A 21,567-nucleotide genomic window follows, 5' to 3' on the forward strand; every position below is an offset into this window, starting at 1 on the left:
ATTCTGAAACACCCTCCTGTTCCTTTCTAACCAAATGTTCCAAACTACGGCAAAGAAACTCATAAACCACTTCTTGTGCTCCTCCTTCCTAATTGTTGTACCTGGCCAACTTAGAAAATGCTCCTTCAAAGTACCAGGAAAGGACCAATGTTTGCCAAGTTCAGATAACCAAGCGCACTACACCTGCCAGTTAAATTCACACCCAAGAAATACGTGGTGGATAGATTCAATATCATTATTACATAATACACAAACATTATCATCCTGATTAGCAATTCCAAGACAACCCAGTCTTTCTTTCGTATTCACCCTGCCTATCAGAACAAACCAGACAAACAACTCAACTTTTGGGGGGACAACACCTTTCCAAATAGTCATAGTGAAGTTGTAGCTTGTTACATCATCTCCCAAATTTTTCTCCCAACCTGCCTAATGGCAAATTGGCGAGTTGACAGGCTAAGTATGTCAATTCTTTTTTTATATATTTTTTATTAATAAATTATTAAATATTAAATAATATATATAATTTTACAGTAATTTTAATAAATTTATAATTTTTAAAGACATACAAAAATTATAATTTTTAAATTCAAAAATATTAAAATTTTTATAATTCTAAATATATAATAAACATAATCATCAACCAAGTTTTTTAAAATAAAATAAAATTAACATTGTAAAAATAAAACAAACTTTGTTTAACATATAATTAAACATTTTTAAGCTTCTAATCAATTAAATATAGATAGAACATAATTCAAATTATAACTTAAAATATTTTCAATTAAAAAAAAAGACAGATCCGTCAAGAGAAGTTCGTTCTGCCCCGCCAAAACCCACCAAAAAGCCCGCAAAAGGTGAATTCAGATGGAATAGTAACTCGTTTTTTACCAACGGATATTCAAAATTTACGTTAATGACTTAAAAAAGAAATAAACATGAGTGTGGGTTACTCTATGATGCTATTATGGCGTAATGGCTTATAAGAAACCAATATTATATCTTTAACATTTTATTAAATACTTGTTTTTCGTAGATCAAATTTAGTTCTGAACACCTTATTTACCCATTTAATTCTTGATTATTTTTTTTTTTGAATGATTAACTGAGGAAGCAAAAAATAGATGTATGGGAGCAACAAAAATCCTTAGACCAGATAAAAATCTTAAGAATAGGTCACGGACAGGAGTTTCAGGTAATTTACATGAGATTGTCTCAAATTTTATTACCACCAATATACTGGAAAATAATAACATATTCATGTCTAAACGACATAGAAGACTCAATTTTTTCCCGCTTTCTTTTGTAGACAGTTTGTCTATGAAACAGTTTAATATTTGGGAATTTATGGTGGTTTTTTTTTTTTTTGGTTTGGGAGGAGGGTGTGATTTGTTTCATAGAGAATGTATGTTTGTATGACTCATTGTTAACCATTGAGGGTGTGGTTTGTTTCGGAGAGAATTTATGTTTGTATGACTCATTGTTAACCATTAAGATCTAATTTGTATTCACTACAGTTACACTTAAAAAAAATGATAAAATTGTTTATTATCACTACTTTCCCAATTAGAAAGCTTGCTTTAGTAAAGCAATATTCTATGTTTTACAATTGCATAACAAATATTTTTGAAACCGTTTTTTGTTTCCTTCAATTCAAAACATTTATTTTCATTTCATTCATCATATTCTAAACCCCTTTGTTTTGAAGACCGTTTAGATCTAGCAGTTTGAATGGTTGGATTGGAACTTCTAAGCTCATCCCAAGATTGATCTTCATGCAAAATCAGGGGTAAAAAAAATTGATAAGAACTTCCTATTCTGCATTTTAATCATTTTATATTCTCGTTAGATGTTGTATTGTACTGGTGTTCCTATTTCGAAAGGAGATCAGAGTTGACCGTTTTGATTCTTAACTGCCAGGCCACCTTAAAAATAAATTTGTTTAATGAGAATAATTTTTCAAAACTTCTAAAATAATAAAAATTTATTAAAAACTATAATGATAAACCTAAAATTTTCAACAGAAATATTTTTACTAGAGAATCAAGAGAATGAAAAACAAATTGGATAATAGCATAGCATTCATTCAGAGATCCCTTGTGAGAATGAGGATTTGGTGCCTCTCAAGACTTGAGATGGAGCTTTAGCGTGACTATGATATAATTTTTTGCAGAAAAATATTGCGGCTTTCAAAGGTCTAAGAAAATTAGATGAGGTTTGAATATAGGAACACCAGTTTCTTTTATGTACTAACTCTTATCAGGGTTAAAATGGATGAAGGCTAGTGGTGTAATGTAACATACCCAGAAATCATAGAAGCTTCTAATTCATACCCTAATAGAGGAAATATTCTCCTACCATACGCTTTTATTATAGTAGAAGAAATACAGTTAAAAACAAGAAGGATAGAGCGTCAATAAAAATATTTTCCTAACTAACTATCCACCTGGCACAGGGAGTGAGGGGCATTAGGAGCAGACAGGTATGATTTCACATGATTTGGAGAGAGAACATAAGGGCTAAGAAGGGGAGAGAAAGGTAGAAATTCAATGAGGATCTATACTAGATTTCAGTCTCACCAACACCCCATTAACATTTCAGGTCCTGATGAATTAGGTATTCAGACTATTTTTAAGAAAATTTATACGATGTTCTTTGATGATATTCCGGGGTATAGTACCGATTGAAAGAAACATTGTGTGCACTTGAAATTGTGTTGGAAGTTTTGAGACAGCACAAACTCTGCTTGAAGAGGAAGAAATTTCATTTTTCTCAAGAGAAGGTGGAATACTTGGAACACATCATTTCGATCAAAGGAGTAAAAGTCAACCCCAAGAAGGTGTAGAATATATAATAGATTGGCCTCCAATTAAGGACCTTAAGAATTTGAGAGAATTCCTTGATCTAACAGCAGAAATCCGATATAAGGAGGAAGGTGAGAATAGAGTGGCAGATGCATTTTCCCAAAAACTCCAGTTCTCTTTTTCATCTGGTTAATGTAGTGAAATGGGAATAATTGGAGAATGAAGTTCAAAGGGATGAAAAGCTCATAAGCATAATTCAGAGCTTGGAAAAGGAAAAGGAGCTCTAACTAGATATGAATTTAGAAAAGAAAAGGCTGCTACACAAAGGGAGGCTTGTGGTTTCTAGGATTCCAAATGGATTTCAAAGATATTGAAGGAATTTCATGACTCCAAAACAGGGGGCATTTGGGGTATTTCCAAATATTTAAAAGGATTGGAGTGCGATTTTGGGAGGGGATGAAGTGTACAATCATGGACCATGTCAAGCAGTGTGATATTTGCCAAAGAAATAAAAATTTTACTTCATCCCTTGCCAGACTGTTACAGTCGTTGCCTATATCGGAAAATGTGTGGTCTGATGTGACCATGGATTTAATTGGAGAACTTCCGAAGGTCGAAGGAAAGAATACAATAATGGTGGTGATGGATAAAATGTCAAAGCACAACCATTTCTTTGCCATTTCTCACCCTTTTTTGGCTAAGAAGTGGCTGAAAATTTTAGTAATGGAGTTGTCACTCTCCATGAATTCTCCACAAAAAATTTTCGAATAAGGATTGCCCTTTCCATGAGTGCTTTTTGGTTAGAGGTGTTCAAGGCAATTGACACTTCCCTCAAAAAGAGTTTAGCCTATCACCCAGAGATAGTTGAACAATGTGAGACAATCAATAAGTGTGTGAAAACCTACCTTTGTAAGGACAAAGCCACAACAGTGGCATAAGTGGTTAAATTGGACTGAATATATTGATATAACACCAATTAGCATGGATCGATTCGAGTGATGCTGTTCAAGGCGTATATGAGAGGGGCAGCGAGGCCACGATTGAGGCAGTGAAGGTGCTAATGAAGGAGAGTAATCAGATGCTAGACGAATTAAAATATCAATTGGATAGATCTCAAGCGTGAATAAAATAATATGCTGATAAGAAAAGGAGAGAAATTAAGTTTGGAGTGGAAGTCCTTAAGATCCAGCCATGCAGGTTAAAATCCCTGGCTAAATGAAGTAACTAGAAGCTTAGTCCTAGGCATTTCGACCCATTTGAAGTGGGAAAAGATCTTCAAGGTAGCCTATGGACTTTAACTATCGAAAAGGTCACAGGTGCATCTTGTCTTTCACGGTGAGGAGTATGAGCTTCAAGTAGAACCCAAAAGCATCAAGGTAATAAAGATTAATGATGTTGGCAAATTGAAGTTCTAGTATAGTAAAAGGACCTCCTAGAATTTGAGACATCTTGGAAAGCAGCAATTGTAATTTGTTACAAACCCAAATAACAGAGTAGTGGAAGGGTAGAAAGGAAATATCCGTATTCTAAAATTTACATATCAGAGAAGAAAGAAAAATAACTAATGGAGGGAGTGGAGACCGAGTTTGTTAATGAAGCTATTAGAAAGAATGAGTGATATAAATAGAAAGAGGAAAATGCAATTGTTCTCAGGAAAGTAGTGGGTGGAGTTAGTGCAGAATCTTGGCCTCTCGAATGCCAAATTTTCATTTCTGTTACTATTCATATTTTACACATCTTATACATCATACTTGAATATACTCTCAGACCTGGGAATATCACACTAATATCCTTGGTGTAATGTAACATACCCAGAAATCATAGAAGCTTCTAATTCATACCCTAATAGAGGAAATATTCTCCTACCATACGCTTTTATTATAGTAGAAGAAATACAGTTAAAAACAAAAAGGATGGAGTGTCAATAAAAATATTTTCCTAACTAACTATCCACCTGGCACAGGGAGTGAGGGGCATTAGGAGCAGACAGGTATGATTTCACATGATTTGGAGAGAGAACATAAGGGCTAAGAAGGGGAGAGAAAGGTAGAAATTCAATGAGGATCTATACTAGATTTCAGTCTCACCAACACCCCATTAACATTTCAGGTCCTGATGAATTAGGTATTCAGACTATTTTTAAGAAAATTTATACGATGTTCTTTGATGATATTCTGGGGTATAGTACCGATTGAAAGAAACATTGTGTGCACTTGAAATTGTGTTGGAAGTTTTGAGACAGCACAAACTCTGCTTGAAGAGGAAGAAATTTCATTTTGCTCAAGAGAAGGTGGAATACTTGGAACACATCATTTCGATCAAAGGAGTAAAAGTCAACCCCAAGAAAGTGTAGGATATATAATAGATTGGCCTCCAATTAAGGACCTTAAGAATTTGAGAGAATTCCTTGATCTAACAGCAGAAATCCGATATTAGGAGGAAGGTGAGAATAGAGTGGCAGATGCATTTTCCCAAAAACTCCAGTTCTCTTTTTCATCTGGTTAATGTAGTGAAATGGGAGAAATTGGAGAATGAAGTTCAAAGGGATGAAAAGCTCATAAGCATAATTCAGAGCTTGGAAAAGGAAAAGGAGCTCTAACTAGATATGAATTTAGAAAAGAAAAGGCTGCTACACAAAGGGAGGCTTGTGGTTTCTAGGATTCCAAATGGATTTCAAAGATATTGAAGGAATTTCATGACTCCAAAACAGGGGGCATTTGGGGTATTTCCAAATATTTAAAAGGATTGGAGTGCCATTTTGGGAGGGGATGAAGTGTACAATCATGGACTATGTCAAGCAGTGTGATATTTCCAAATTATTTGTGGAATGATTGTGTTGTTTGTATTGAATTTTTAATTTGCATGCTCATTAGATTATATAATAATATTGCATATTTGTAAAAACTCTACCCTACCAATTGCCACCCCTAGTTGTTACACGTAATAAACCAAATTCTATTTAGACGGCAACTCTTATTTAATAAGACTATTTTGTAAGCATAATGAAATGGATCCTTCTGCCTTATCCTTCTAGTGTTTTTACGCTGGTCACTACGAAAGAGTTGGCTTGATTAGCAATCAAACCTTTTCTTCTTCAGTCATTTTTTGGAGATAGAATGAGTAGTGGCAGCTTGTTAGGGAGGCTTTTCCCAAGTTGAACCCTGAATGCTTTTGTAGTCTTTACACCTAAAATTGACAATTCCGATCACTTTAGGAGTTTTTACCAGATCAACTAGTGTAATGTGGTTTACAGGGTAGTTGCTTAATGGGAAGCAATAAATCAATATCAGAAAAGCTTTCAAGATTAACTTAGAAAAAATTATGATAGATGCATCTGGGACTTCCCTGGACATTCACCAAGGATATCTCGGTGTACTTAACTTATCTATGTATCAAGATGATGGCCACAATATAATAATCCAAAGGTAGAAAAGGGTATTCGGAGTCATGTTTGTTGATGTTTTCTTCCTCTGTATGGTGCTTAAGACTATCGATGATTTTTGCATGGCAAGTAGGGTAAATTTCTCCTCTATTGTTATTGACAATGTGGACATGAAATTGGCCACTTGGAAAGGAAAATTACGCAATTGTGCATGTCATGTTTGTTTGATCCATTCAGTTTTTTCTCCATCCTTGTGTATCCCCCCCCCCCCCAATGTAGTCTATTTGGTTGCAACACAGGGTTTATGCCAAGTTAGACCAACAAACCCGCAACTTCATATAGAAATTAGAATGGTAATAGAGGGAGTCGAAGGTTGACCTTGGTTAACTGGAACCATGTTAGTTAGCTCAATGAAGTTGACAGCCTTGGTTTCAAGGACACACAATATTAACATTGCTTTGCTGGAGATGTTGGTGGCGAAATTGCTGACAGGGGAAGGAAGTCTTCGGTGTGATATTCTACCAAAACATATATGTTCGGGACCCGAGGAGGATCTATTCACCCCTGGGCCAATTCCACTGTCCTTAGGAGTAGCATTTCAACACACTGGTAAAAATTACAGGATGGCTTCTCTCGACATCTTTGTGTTAAGGAATTCCTTCTTCTACTCTAGATGGCTAGATGGTGACTTGCACAAATTGGCCGACTTTGCTCACATCTCAAACATTGACTTTCAAGTAACGGCTATTTGTGATGCTGGTTCTTGGTGTCTTAAGCAATTAGCTGTTTCAACCCTTCCCTGTCCCAAATCCTGCTGAATACCCTAACCAATCAGTTGTCAGCTTTTTACTCATTAGATATATTGCAATCAACATTAGTAAAACCTGACATGCATACGTGTTGCAAGTTTGCAACAAAATTACTCCAGTTAACATATCTATGCCAAATCTGGCCTCTAATTTATATTCTGCGGCAGCAGTTGCTGATATAAGATTATTGTGTTCCAACATGCACCTCTGCATAATTTGTTATTTTCTTTTATTCAACATTTGTCACCAGAAACACAAAATTGATAGAATTTGAATTTGGATGACTTTGTCAGCATGAAATCAGTGATTGATCGATACAACAAAACAAAAGAGGAGCATAACCCCCTTGGAAGTTCAACCTCTGAGATTAAGGTATTTAAATATATATCTTGCACCGCCAGCAATCAAGTTCACTATCAAGTTATGATCTTACAAGTATGCTTAAGGAATTATAATCATATAAATATAAAATATTAAAACCTTAATTAGAACAAAGAAATATCATATTGGTTTATATTTATATATTTTTTCATTTCTTATTTATAATTTTCCTGGATATTTAAAAATGCAACACTGTTCAAGAACTGAGAACAAATTAAACAACAGAATACAGGGAGACAGAGTCAGATTAAGAATATGAGAGCAGAATTATAGAAGGGAGAGTAGGAAGAGAGTAGAAACGAATGAGAAACACAGAATCTGGAGGATATCAAAATCAAAGTGATACTCTCTCAGTCTATGACAAATTGATTGAAGAACCAATTATGGAAAGTAGAGAACAAGGTAGCATTCAAGAGGCTACCACCATCCTAAGGTCCTGCCCAGTCTAAAATTCCCTTTTGAATCCCTTCATTCCTCCTATTTATACTCTTGATCCTCTCTCCTATAACAGAATTCATTCCTCTATCACGTCTTCTCCACTAACCTTTCCAGCTGCCCTATTTGTTGAAATAGTTGGTCCCACTGTATTTCCATTTCCAACTTTTCTTTCACTCTTCCACTGTAAATAAAAAGTGAAGGAGCTATTTTACCACTTGCCTCTCTAACTGACTTAACTGCTTCCATTCCCTCCTTGCTTTCTTCACTTGGGTACTGGAAAGAGTGAAGGCTATTTTCTGAATTTTCAGCAGAAAAATTAAAACAAAATATATATCTCATAATGGAGCAGGTCTGGTTAACTTCGAGATAGTTTCAGTATAGTCTTGAAGGTTTAAGAGCTGAAACCCCACTATTTACAAAGGAGAGAAAAACACTAAGAAACCAAAGTAAAAGAGATCCACTAATTGAAATCACTGCAGACCTTTTTTCAATTGCGTTCTTTTGGGTTTATGTTGAACCCAAAAAGAAAGAATATGGGGAAACAAGAGAGGCTCTTGTTAGCTCACCATTTTCAATATCGTGCAAGTTATATGTCAAATACCTGGCAGCTATGGCAATGGGATGTTGCATTGCCATTTGCCACACTAGCTAGTACTATGGCAGAGAAACTCCCATGGCAGTGCTAGGAGAATCTCTCATATACATAGAATGCAACAAAGTATCCCAATCAATTGAACACCTAAAAATTGAACAGTAATATCTCGTAAATGAGACAACTGGAAGGAACTCAACAGGGCCTTTCAGAATATAGCTGCCATGTTTGTGTACCTAAATGAGAATCTCTTTTAGTATTGTACCATAACAAGGGCACAAGCCATCCTGCCACCCAAAAGGTCTATGATCTACCAGAAAACATAACAAAAGAATGCATCAGATGTAAGAAATAGATTCAAAAGACAAAGAAAAGAATATTAATGATTTCCCCAATTTTTTCAGGAAACAATAATCCACAACAGAAAAAGGCACATTTAAGAACTACTGTCACAAAAATGGCAGTGTTCCTTTGGACTTTTTCTTTGATGACTGTCTCTACATCATTCAGTCCTTCCAATCAACTGAAAATAATGAGTTCACCAGGACTAAGCTATGTTCAGCAGTTATGCTTCAAATCCTATTGGTAGATGCTGCCTGAGCACCACATCAGTAACCAGATGAGTTGTTCTTCTTTAGGAGCAGGCCGCAATTCAAATCATTACAAGCAATGGCCTGATCTAGAAATCATATTTGTTAGCAGAAGGTGGAAAATACATGCATAGCAAAAGTCATCTGAAATACCAAAGCTACGTTGGTGATGCACAAGTTCCAAAATTAATTCCATTAAAAATTAGTTCGTTTATCTTGATATATAGGTACAAGGAATCTATTGATTGGGGAAGCATAGTCAAGGAACTTGAGACTAAAATCACCTAGCTCTATATCCTGCAGAACAAAGCATCATAGCTGATTCAACATACTCAAATCTATTGATGAGTAAGTTATTTTGCATACATTAACCATCATATTCCTATTATGAATGATTTGACTCTGAAATTAGGCTTTCTAGAAAGCAAGAGCTATTCAGGCATCTTAAACAAAGCATGGTTCGGTTCAGCCATCCACTAGCTGGTAAGAATCATCCTTGAGGAACTTCAAAAGAAGTCCCTGAAATGAATTAATTTGTTTCCTTCCATTGTCTAGTAATGCAAAGTCTGAATATGGATTCTAGGGAACTCACAATCATGGATTTGATAAATTGACAAACCAAAATGAATGGTATCTTCCCATACACAATAACCAACTGTAGGTGAAAAACATCAATAGCATATTAATGTAGTTTTAATAGGGAAAAGAACTCACCTTTATTGTAAGCAAAGAAAGTATACCATAGGAAGTAGGAATCCCTGCACACTTAGGGTGTGTGTGGTTGGGGGAATTATAAATAATTTCTAGGAATTTTAAGATGGGAATATCATATTTTCATGTTTGGTTCAAAGTTTGAAAAGCTATTTTCAGGTAAGTTTGATTCCAGGAAATCAAAATACCATCATTTTCAATTCCCACCTTCCTCATGGGTATATTTGATTTCCATGGAAATGGAATCTGAATAACAAAGTAATACTTGAACCACACACAGCATTAAGGTCAACAAACTCAAAACCCTCAGGAATACCTAACCATCGCTAGGCCAGATGATCCTCAAATAAATCAAGGGCTGTGCATCTCTCTGCATGCATAAGGGCACTATTCAACAAACCAAGACTTGAAGATAAGCAAATCTTTGACCATACCGTTCCTACTAACTACTGAAAACATGAAAAAGCCCAGACAAAACAAGCAAACCTCTGCTCTCTCACTAGATCTTGGATAACCAAAATAATGTGCATCTTACAGACCAAATAATCTCCTTCTCACTGCAAATAACTGTCATGAAATCATCATTGTTAACGACCTCAGGGAAACATTTCCCAACAACCAAAACCAACAGTAAAGGTCATAAACAAAAATAGAATAACTGAGACCATTGCGTTCCTAATTCTACATATTCCAACTAACCTAATTATGAAGCTCAGCAGTAAACAATTACCACAGAATTTCAAATGGATTAAAGTTGGCCAGATATCCTGTGAATTATTTCACAATCCATAACGACACAGAAAGTATTTAAACGACTTTGTACAAAGCAATCAAAAGTGATGAAGGGGTCGAATTTATACAGAGGGCACTAACTCCAATCTTATCATTCACCACTATATCCATATTACTCGTGTTCTTGAAGGATTTGGCTCCTAAAATGCACGAGATATATTACATTTCAAGATAAAGTGCACAATCTTCATTAATAAGAGGCGTCAAATCCTTGTTGAATCTGCAGCTTTGATCCAATTCTTTACATTAAAAAACTATAAGGAGAGAGAGAGAGAGAGAGAGAGAGAGAGAGAGAGAGAGAGAGAGAGAGAGAATTAAAATATCGGACAAGTTCTAGCACAATACAAATAGATTATAAGTTTAACCCAATATGACAAGTAATCAAAGCAAGAATTAAAATAAATCAATGAACCTTAAGTAGAAGCATACTTCATTCCTCAGCTCATTACAAGTAAGCACTCCTTAAACAAATCAAATCATTAGAACAATGACTTAAAACCTAAGAGAACATCCTAACAGACAAACAGCCATTCAAAGGGAAGCAGATCCAAATAGCACCAAAGATACAGTATTCCATGCCAAAATACAAGTCCAAACAGAGTGTACAGGGACAGTTCAGACAAACAGAATGCGAAAAAGTTGGAACAGATCAGGTGATGACCAATGCTAAGAGAGGGAACAACAGATGAAGGGAACCCAAGGAAGGATAAATTAGCCAAACTATCAAAAACAAGCCAAAGGCAGTTAGCTTGGCTAGAAAAACATTCTTTGGTGAAGGTGACCTAAGACATGGCAACTAGCAGCTTGAACATTGGTATGTATAGTTCAGGTTGCCTTTCCATCAATTATTTTTTCAAAATCTAGGTAATCAATGCTTGTTTTGAAAGAAAGTGACAACAACAGATTAAGTGAGCTAAGCATGAGTTCCAACTTCCAACCAAGCTAAAAATTTTGATAAGAAATCAAAGGAATGGGAAGTTAGTTGGAAACTTTTTTTTTTATTAAATTCATTAAGATGAGGAATTAAAAAGGATAAGAAAACCCACCAGATATAATAAATATCATGAAACAAAGCTAACCAATCTTTCAATCAATCTAAAAGGGAAATTGGGCTGGAAAAGAGTTAAATATGATTGCAAGCAGGAAAATGCAAGACGTAGATATAAACAGAAATCACAGAAATGTGAAAACAGGAGGCTACAAAGAAAGATGATCCATCTTTTAGTAACTCAAAAATAGTTATATGATTAGGTCTTAGTTGATGTTACCACTTTGACACTATGTTGAAGAAAAATATGGAAAAGGAAGAAAAGACGATTGTTCAAGTAACAAATACAAGAATATAAAGATTTCAGAGAATATTAAGATTAGAGAGAATGAATCAAAATGAGATATTTGTGATTATGATCAGGAAAGAGTCTACAAGAGGAAGTATAGGGGAGAGGGCAGCTTGTCTAGCATGATACACGGGGTATTTCACTCTTTACAATGACTGAGTTAGTTAAAAGTTGTTAGTCACAGTAGTCACTGGCTATCAAGTGTCAAATTCATCAGTTTCACATCAAATAGATACATTCAAGTGGCTAGTTCTATCTGACAAAAGTTGCATGTCCAAATATTATCACTGTCCAAAATCAAGGCCAAACAAGCACCACCTTACACCCAGAGGCACCTCATTTTCATAAAGAACAATTAATCACAATCACAATCTCATCTCAATAATATACATTTTCAATCAAATAAGCCAATCATATGACAATTTACTATATCATTGTGAAGTTTCCACATCAATAATTAATCTTTTTTTCATCTTTTTTTATTATTGTTTTTATTTATGCAGATTTTAATCAAATCACCTGACCATTTGCATCACATATATATAGTTAATGAACGGGTACACCATGGCATAAGCATGTGTATCTAGTGATTTTTTCTCCTTTAAAATCTAAGACCTTTTTTATTGGTTATTATTTTCTAGTTTTGGCAAAGGGAGGCAGCAATGTTAAGGCAACAATTGCAGAACTTGCAAGAAAGTCACCGGTACATTCTTTTCTGTGCAACATGTATTTATTTTAAATATAAGTTCATAAATGTCCATGTAAAACCCAATTGATAGGATAAAAGGTTTCTTTTACGATGTTGTCTGCAACCCTTTCAAAATTACAAAGGCCTTCTCACAAACAAGGAGTGTAAAATGCTGTGGCATCAGCAAAAAAATGCATTTCTTTTTTACAGTGGACATGTTTTTGGTAGAGGATTATATTTACTACTTCTCCATAGCTATTTCAACGCAAAGAAATGCAGAGTGATACTTAAATATGCCAAATGTTAAACATGTAAGGTACAAAGGTTTTAATGATACTTAAATCTGCCCAATCTTCTCACAGCATCATTTCTTTGAACTCAAACCCAACTAAATCATAACTTGACTAAAGATCAAGTTAGACTAGGGGATATACTTGCCTCCTAATAGAACTTCTGTTTTAAGGTTTCCCTAGAACTATATTCGAAGAAATATTATTATACTTAAAAACATGTTACTCCTATGTATTGTAAAAAATTTGAATCTTTTACAGTAAAAATTCCTGTAATTGTTTATGCCATTTTCCTAGGAATAAATTATAAATGCATTTGATTTATGGCATATTCTAGGATCACGTGATAATTCTTAACATACTTCAAAATACATATTATTACTTATTATTAATAAATTAAAGTAAGAGACATATTAATATCTTTACTTAATAGTTCTTATTCCTTTGTCATAGAAATATGTTATCCTCAACCTCCATAGTGAGAATAAAATCTTACTAAACCATTAGAATTTGATATTTTAAAGAAAAACTAATGTCTACGAATAATTTTTTGAGACTTAAAAAACGAAACTTATTCCCTAGTGATTATTCTAACAAAATAGTTTTTGTCACCAAAAAGAAAAAATATCTTGAAACAAAAATCCTATAGTTTTTCTAATTTTTCAATTTGTACCCTCTCTATATCCCAATCTAGTGCCTTTGAGGGAAAATGAATCAGAAAGTGGGCTCCTTCTATAAAGCAGTTGTAAGCTTGTACGATTTACATGGTGTTAAAGCTTGTTGACCACAGTGACACACATTTTTTTTTTGACAAAGTTATTTGTAAATGTGAACACAACTGTGAAAGGGGTGATGTTAAAGACTATGGTTGAGTGATAAAAATTAATTCGAAGGGTTTACAGACTTCTTATTGTTAAAAAGAAAGAACACTCAAGATATGATGTTTACCTCCATACCAGACCCTTTCTCTCTACTGTTAAAAACATGCATCTAGAAGAAAGGTTTAAATAGACAAATGCTATGCCAGGATGTTTTCTCTCTCTAGTAAGAACCTGCAACAATCAAAATGATGTGGAAATTATAGAGTTACAGTATATAAAAAGGATTGAAAGAGTATATATCAATTTTGTGCTTAAACTAGAAAAAAGAATTGAAAATCTACATGTTATTGCGGGATCATCTGCTCATTGCCAAATAGCCTTGGTGATGAACTCTCAATCCAAGTGTACAAGATGCAATACCAAACTCTTTTTGGGATTTATGATCTAACAGGCAAATGATGGGAGAAGAACTGTCAGGTATGACTGTCAAAGATTTACATAGTTTAGAGAACCAACTGGAAGTTAGCCTCCATGGTGTCCGTGCAAAAAAGGTACGAATTCACCCCAAAAAATTGCAATTATCCATCTTTTAAAATTCGATATATATATCTTACACATAATTAACTTATGCAGGAACAACTTTTAATGGAGGAAATACAGGAACTGAATCGAAAGGTTAGTCTAGACACAGAAAAATATTAACTTTACTATCTTTCATTCATTAAATGTTTATTCTTTTACTTTCTGCAGGGGAACCTCATACACCAAGAAAATATGGAACTGTATAAGAAGGTAAACCTAATTCGTCAAGAAAACACGGAACTGAAGAAGAAGGTACTGATTTGGATAGGAAGACAAACTAAAATAATATCAACTATTAAAAAATCCATTTCTTAAAACAAATGCAACCTCATAAAGAGTTTTTATTCTAAATCTTAAAAAGGGAGTTTCATTAACCCAGGTCTATGGAACAAGAAATGGGAGTGGAACAGACAGAAACTCTGTTATAACAAATGGTATAAGCATAGAGGAAGACTTGCAGGTTCCTGTGAATCTCCAGCTAAGCCAACCACAGCAACAGAACTATGAGGCCACGTCAGGAGCCACAAAGTTGGGGTATGATCTTATTTAGCTAGTCAATTATTGAACCATTACAAACAAGAAGAAATATTGATGAGATTCATTTTGATTGCTGCAGCAGATTGTAGCTACACTGATGCATCTACAAAAGATGAATGTTTCTTGATAGCAATCAAGAAGATGATCTCAGCTTTGAATTTTATGTTTTCTCTATCAATAGACAATCAATGTTTGTTTTTCTATCAAGTAAAGCACTATTGCATGTGTGAGTGAGAAACAAGAAGAGCAACATCTTATGTAAAGTCAACATTTAATAAGGTAAGAAATTCTACATACAAAACATATATGTGCAATTCTTTTTTACTTTGTTTACTGCCTTGGAAACTAAATATTTAAAACTCTGCTCTTCAAATGGGTAAATACTGCCAGAGTTATTAGCAACACGAGACAAAAATTGATGAACACAGACTATGAAATTTCATACCATAAGTTAACACCAAATCAATTAAATAATATCAGAAAAATACTCAATTGACAAGAACGAACTCAGAACCCATTGCCGTTTTCTTGTGTTTTTTTTTGGGGGGGGGGGGGGTTGGCACATGAATCACCAAAGCAACAAATGTGTCACGAAGCATATACAATCAGTCTCTCGGAGATTACAGACAAGGAATCCCAAAATGACATATTTTTTACCCTTCATTTCCACAAAATTCCCAAATATTTTATTTGGTATCAAAGAGAGATCAAAATTGTTGAAAAATGCGTATCTCTTACACTCACTTCTATATCTACAATATTATCAATATCTGACGATTATGAGAATTGTTTTCAAATACTAATCGAACTGACCAGATTCAAATGGAGGACAAAAGTCAAATACGCATTTAAAAATGCAAATTTCAAGGGAATTTAAAATGATAGCATCAATGAATATGCAGAGGCATAAGAACACAGAGTAAGGAGTTCAGAGTAAGGAGTTCAGATGGAATCATACCCTATTGACAGAAGGTTAAAACAATATTAAAATGATAGCAAAATGTGCAATACGGAAGTAATGGAAACTTAAAAAAGAACAGAAACAACAAACAAATGGATCAAAAACATGACGGAAGTTTTATAGTAAGATGAGATGTGTAGAAGAGAATGGAATATCCAAAAGAGAAACTAATGTGCTTATACAAATTGTTCAATACACAATTGGAGATGATGTGAAAATCATTCAGTACAAGATATAAAGCCTCATAATATAGCCTTCACCGTACCAGTTTTGCTTTAGTTGCTGCTGTGACAGCCGTGTATATTGCTCACAGGTAATAGATCTTAGTAAAAAAGCGTCAAATGATTTCAAATGAAAACTTGCAAAGTTATGTAGTTGATCACATATTATAATTTACGAAATGCTAAATATATTACATCCTAAGAAATTTCAAACATTAAAAACCAAGACACTGCCCGAACACATTCATTTCAAGTTAGCAATTTTAAGTATTTTTTCCTCATATAATTATGTATTTAAAGAAAAGTTTTCTAACCCATGACAGGATAGCTAAATAAGCTTTTGGCTCTAAACCACTCAAGATTAATTGAGTAGGCACGAAAAGAATTGATTTCACTTGGACATTTCCAAAATTAATAATGGCATCAATTTGGACATTTCCAAAACATGTAACAAGTAGAAACCTACAAAGATGGAGGAGTTCACTAAAGACATGCACAAGTCAACACAATAACTAAGCCTTGTTCCATTTGGTGTAGTTAATTATATGGATAAATCAAAACCAACATTTTGTTGTGAATCATAGCCACTGATATTTAGATTTCTTTTTTAATAGTTTCACCTATGATTTCTTAGAAGTTCCTCTACTTTTAGTTTACAACTACTCTTCATTTGATCCATCTCCATATTGGCACCTCTACAAGTCTTTCTCATACATGGCCAAAGTCCATAAGACAAGATTCTATATCTTTACAAATAAGCACTGCCTTAGCTCTCTATCCAATGCATTCAATCATAATCCTATCTTATCTAGTGCGTCCACTCATCCATCACAACATCGTCATCTTTGTTGCAGTTAACTTATTTTCTTGTTGACTTCAACTAACCAACATATAGTTTCATACAATATTATCAATATTTTAGTTATACTATAAAATTTAATCTTGAGCTTTAATGGTATATTTTCTTTTAATCACAATATACCCAAACCACTCCTCCATTTTGACGACCTAACTTGAATCCTATGGTTAAGATCCTCATCTATTTCTCCAAAAGTTTAGATATTGTACCTTAGACACTTAATTCTTAAGAAACTTTGCATCTCTTTTGTAACTTGGGGATGTAAGAAGCAGAATGTGGTGGCTAGATCGAAGTACTAAGACAGAGCTTCGTGCTTAGGCACAAGGATGTGAGAGCTACTATGGATGAAGAAGTACTCGGCGACTTGAAAGTAAAAAAAAATGAAGTATTTATGATGATAACAAGTCAGCAAGCAATATAGCCCACAATTCAATCCAATACTACGAAACTAAGCACATTTAGATTGACTACCACTTCATTAAAGACATATTGGACAGATGATTAATCGCCACAAGACTTCTACCTTTGGGATTCACAGTTGACATATGTGTTGACTAATGGGCTTCTCATGTATCCATTAACCACCTTGAAGGGGAAGTTGAGATATGTTACATTTATGTATACAAAAATGCCATTTATATACTAAAATCAGCCACCATGTATTTGTGTATAAATACATGTGTTGTTTAACTCATTTTCAATGTGTATTTTTGTATCCCAACATGTATTTTATACTAGTGACTGATTTTAGTGGCTAATTTTGGTATACACCTAACATGGTTGTTATGTAAAATAGTGAATAAATTTATTTTATTGTTGCCATTTATTGGAACAATTTAGAAAAGCACACTTTAGGCTTGATTAGGATTTGGCAATAATTACCAGATGCCTGTATGTTGTAACACATATTGTACAGTCCAATAATCAAGAAATAATTTCCTATCTTCTTTCAAGTTTCTATATACCCTATCTTACTTTTACTTCATGCAAAAATCATGTGCTTTCAAAGCTTGTCTAGCGTTTTCATTGCTATTGACAGTCTTAATATAACCATTTACATTTGTAAAACATTACGCTGGACATAGCCACTTAAGTTTTTTCTCTTTCCCTACAAAATTCTATTTGAAAAACTTAAGTTCTTGTCTCTATAGCATTTATAGCTAAAATGATATCCATGATCAAGACCACTTCTAGAATCCTAAAAGGCACAACCTGTATTTGAAATCCAAAATAACTATACATAGAATATCCATATTAAAACTCCAGTACCACATTTTGAACACATACCCATTGTGTTGAATCAAACTGCATCCATTGCTCCAACAAGGCTGCACAAATTATACGTAAAGCCTGCAAAAATTATCCCCAAAAATTGACAGCGACGTGTATGAGACTTCCGCCTCATCGGATCCAGGGACAATAGATACATGCAGTATTACCTCACAAGCAAAGAGACTAAACTTGCCTTAGGAGGAGAATAATACGAAGCCTGTCAATCCTCAACATCTCAGAGGAATATCTTCAAAAGAATTACTGTGAGCCTTACCCTCCTAAATAAGGAGCACATGTTTATTCTCATTTCAAAAACTTTCTTTCTTATCTAAAATTCTTTCATTAGAAGTTACAGAAATTACACTCTAACCAAATATGTTAGTTGCAATGCACTAGTACAAAGATTTGGCTTGTGTTTTTTTTCTTAAATCAGCAAAACTAGTCAACAACAACCAAATCAAAACTTCTAAAGCACACCCAACACCTTACCAGATACCAAACAAAATAACCCATAAAAAAGTCAATAACGAAACAATGCAAAACATATGCGAATAAATGAATAAATGCACAAATATGTCAATGAAATTACTCATGCAACTTTGCTCGTACCTGTATTTCTTTTGTAACATAGGATTAAACTTTTTGTAGGTTTTTTTTTTTTTCATCAAGTCTAATATTTTCAGCACATCAGAATAAAAACTATCACAAATCCTGTTAGACAAGGAAATAACAAACTATCCTCAATAACCATAAAAAATCAATTTAGTAAGAGAGGGATGGGGTGGGGGAGCTATAAAGTTACAATTTGAACGTAACTTTGGTGATAGAATTAAGAGTAATGCATAATCAAACATTATAAATATTGTCTTAATATTAAATACAACTTGCAAAGCCAGAAAGTAATACACTCTGCTCGGTAATTGTCTCTAATTATTTAGTGGATAAATTTTTCCTTAGGATGAAGATAATTGCTTGTTTATCTATTTAGTGGATAAATTTGTATCTATCTTTTTCTCCAAACAAATTTATCTCTCTCAATGTCATTCTATTTTTTGTCTTAAAAACAATTTCCAAAAGAGTTGCATAAAATGGTGATAAAACAACTCATTGGCAAATACCGAATAAGAAAAGAAAAATAGAAGTTTAAGAAAGTCTAAAATTGTTCACCATTGCCATTTCTTTATCTACATAGCAAGAAGATTCCATAATTAAAACATAAAATTGATCACAAACAATAAATAGAACATGTACTCACTGTTTAAGACAAAACTTTATTTTACTTTAATCCAATAGAGTGAGGGACACCAAAAAAAGTCATCACTAGCACTATTCAAGTTTCATAGAGAAAAAAAATAGAACAACAATTGAGAGAAAAGTAAGCGCATCGGACAGAGAAAATTTGACGTTTATTTAGAAACAACCAATGAACTGAAACAACAGGGAACTTAAAAACTGCACTAAAGTGGCCAAAGGAATATTTGATAAACTACTAGGGAGAAAAAGAAAAAAATATGTGTACTACAATCACAGTCCGAGTAGTGTCTTTATATCCTATTGTATCAATCTGAGATCCAAATTGTTTTTAGGCCAGAATAAGATATATTATTTTGCACTCATTTTTTTTGTCTATACTAAGTTAAAAGAGTCTTCTCCGCCGATGGATGATATGTGAAAAGTGAAAAATCATCATTTTCGCACAAAGTCTAATGGCTTTTTTTCAAAAAAAGTTATATCCACAAAATAGAGGTTCTAACAAAATATACATGTAGTCTCCAACGTGTAGAATCGCCATAATTTTATTTTGATGCATTATCAACTTTTTCGGATGCAACAAAGTATTTATAATTGTCGTTAACAAGCATAAGTAAAACGAGAAATCTCATAATATTAGAACAGAAAAAGAAATTAGAGGACAACAACAACAAACAGAGAAGTTATAACAACTTTGAATCAACAGATATAGATTTTTCATTCATTTTCTCACATACGATCATGAGCTTCAAAGATCCTGAAACAGTATTTTATACGTCCTTGTGAAGAACACGTATTCTATAAGCTTTTGTACGTATATTTTATCGCAGAGTTTCAGCGGTGTCAGTGTTATGAGATTATAACTTTTACCTTTATTTTCCCGCAGCTTCTCAGCCACCAAACGCAATTACAACCTGAAGAACTTGCTGTTGTTCGAACTGAATGAAAAACAATCGGTGATACTTCCGCTAACGTGATTCGGACGAAACGCAGAATCTGTGAGTTGCGAAAGAAACCGATAATGCAGTACGGAAGCGAGCTTCACGGAGAAGATCGCAGACTCTCTCACAATGAAATAAGGCATGAAGAAGAATGCGAGATCTGGTTCCGAGAATTCTCATACGAATGGCGAATCAGATGGAGAGAGAGAGAGAGAGAGAGATAGCGCGATGCTTAGGAGTTTCGAGTTCATGAGAAAATATCTGGGCCAACTAGGGATTTAAATAAGGAGTAGTGCTAGGGAGCCAATGGTACAATGCGCTAAATCTTTGGTTTATGAATCAAATGAACATCACCTATACTATGCTGGATAACCATTCGGATACCAGGGATAATAAACATCTCATGATATAAAAAGCTAATTTTGGGTTCACCAAGGTTCAAACCCTTGACCTTTTGGATATGGAATTCTTATACCATGTCCTGAAACCACTCATCCCAAAAGCGTAACTTGAAAAGACAATGTAACACTAATAATAATATCTCTAATACTTTCCAAACCTTCATTGTACACATTGTACGCTTAGGTCATTGGCTCCCTATACTTTCTCTTAAATAAGTAGCGTTTTCTGCCTTGGACACACTCGAACGTGTCGACTCACTACTTCTATCTAGCAAGAAAACTAAAACAATTTCGCTACGTTACCTAATATAAGTATTTTTTTGGATGTATCTAATAAAAATATTTTTTTTATGTTTGTGTTTAATAAAAATGTCTTTATAAATATATTTTCTAGATGTGTCTCTTTATATATATTTAAAATATAATAATTAATTATTTTTAGCAATAAGTTGACAGATAATATGTTGGTATCCTATATTTTTCCAAACTAAAAACATCAAAAGTATAAGAGAAAAGAAAGCTTTAATAAAAAAAAGTGAAAAACATTTCACGTATTTGATACAAATAACCCATATCCCATAAGATAAAATCTAATCAACTCATCTAGTGTTCAATAAAGTATTCGCAAGGAATTAGATATGACTAAAATATTAATCCAATCTATATCAAAATTAGATTTAATATTTACATTTTTTATATTCAAATTCAATCCACACAAAATAAAAATATATATTAAAAATCAATATCGGTACTTTTTATATTCAAATCGATTGAATATCAGATATATTAGTAACATAAAAATATATATTAAAAAATCTGATTTTTATAAAATAATCACTAAAACCTTTTTTAATCTAATAAAACTTTTTTTTATTTTTTTAAACATGTTTATTTTTAAAATATTATT

The 21,567-nt window shown here is 33.6% G+C and overlaps 1 protein-coding gene and 1 long non-coding RNA gene across 9 annotated transcripts in view; one reads left to right on the plus strand and one right to left on the minus strand.

Annotated features, from left to right (window-relative positions):
• LOC107606235 (MADS-box transcription factor 23) overlaps window positions 1-15,057 on the plus strand; it is a 27,712-nt gene extending 12,655 nt beyond the window's left edge. For 2 of the 8 annotated variants that reach the window (XM_021106529.2, XM_021106526.2), the window contains exons 3-10: window positions 1,709-1,789; window positions 7,289-7,367; window positions 12,478-12,539; window positions 14,087-14,186; window positions 14,269-14,310; window positions 14,386-14,469; window positions 14,597-14,751; window positions 14,834-15,057. In XM_021106529.2, coding sequence (XP_020962188.1) covers window positions 1,709-1,789; window positions 7,289-7,367; window positions 12,478-12,539; window positions 14,087-14,186; window positions 14,269-14,310; window positions 14,386-14,469; window positions 14,597-14,751; window positions 14,834-14,843 — 613 coding nt within the window. In that variant the 3' untranslated portion in view covers window positions 14,844-15,057. The remainder of the gene's footprint in view (window positions 1-1,708; window positions 1,790-7,288; window positions 7,368-12,477; window positions 12,540-14,086; window positions 14,187-14,268; window positions 14,311-14,385; window positions 14,470-14,596; window positions 14,752-14,833) is intronic. The other 6 variants (XM_021106530.2, XM_021106532.2, XM_021106531.2 and 3 more) reach the window with 6 other exon arrangements.
• LOC107606237 (uncharacterized) lies at window positions 12,300-20,640 on the minus strand. The gene is made up of 5 exons (XR_015892317.1): window positions 20,189-20,640; window positions 18,677-18,778; window positions 13,977-14,079; window positions 12,862-13,866; window positions 12,300-12,810 (listed from the first exon to the last, which is right to left on the minus strand). It is a non-coding gene; the product is annotated as an uncharacterized LOC107606237 (long non-coding RNA).
• Window positions 20,641-21,567: the final 927 nt, after the last annotated feature.

The sequence above is a fragment of the Arachis ipaensis genome, chromosome B7, assembly GCF_059453495.1.
Source record: "Arachis ipaensis isolate K30076 ecotype BB chromosome B7, ASM5945349v1, whole genome shotgun sequence".
Classification (NCBI taxonomy): Eukaryota; Viridiplantae; Streptophyta; class Magnoliopsida; order Fabales; family Fabaceae; genus Arachis; species Arachis ipaensis.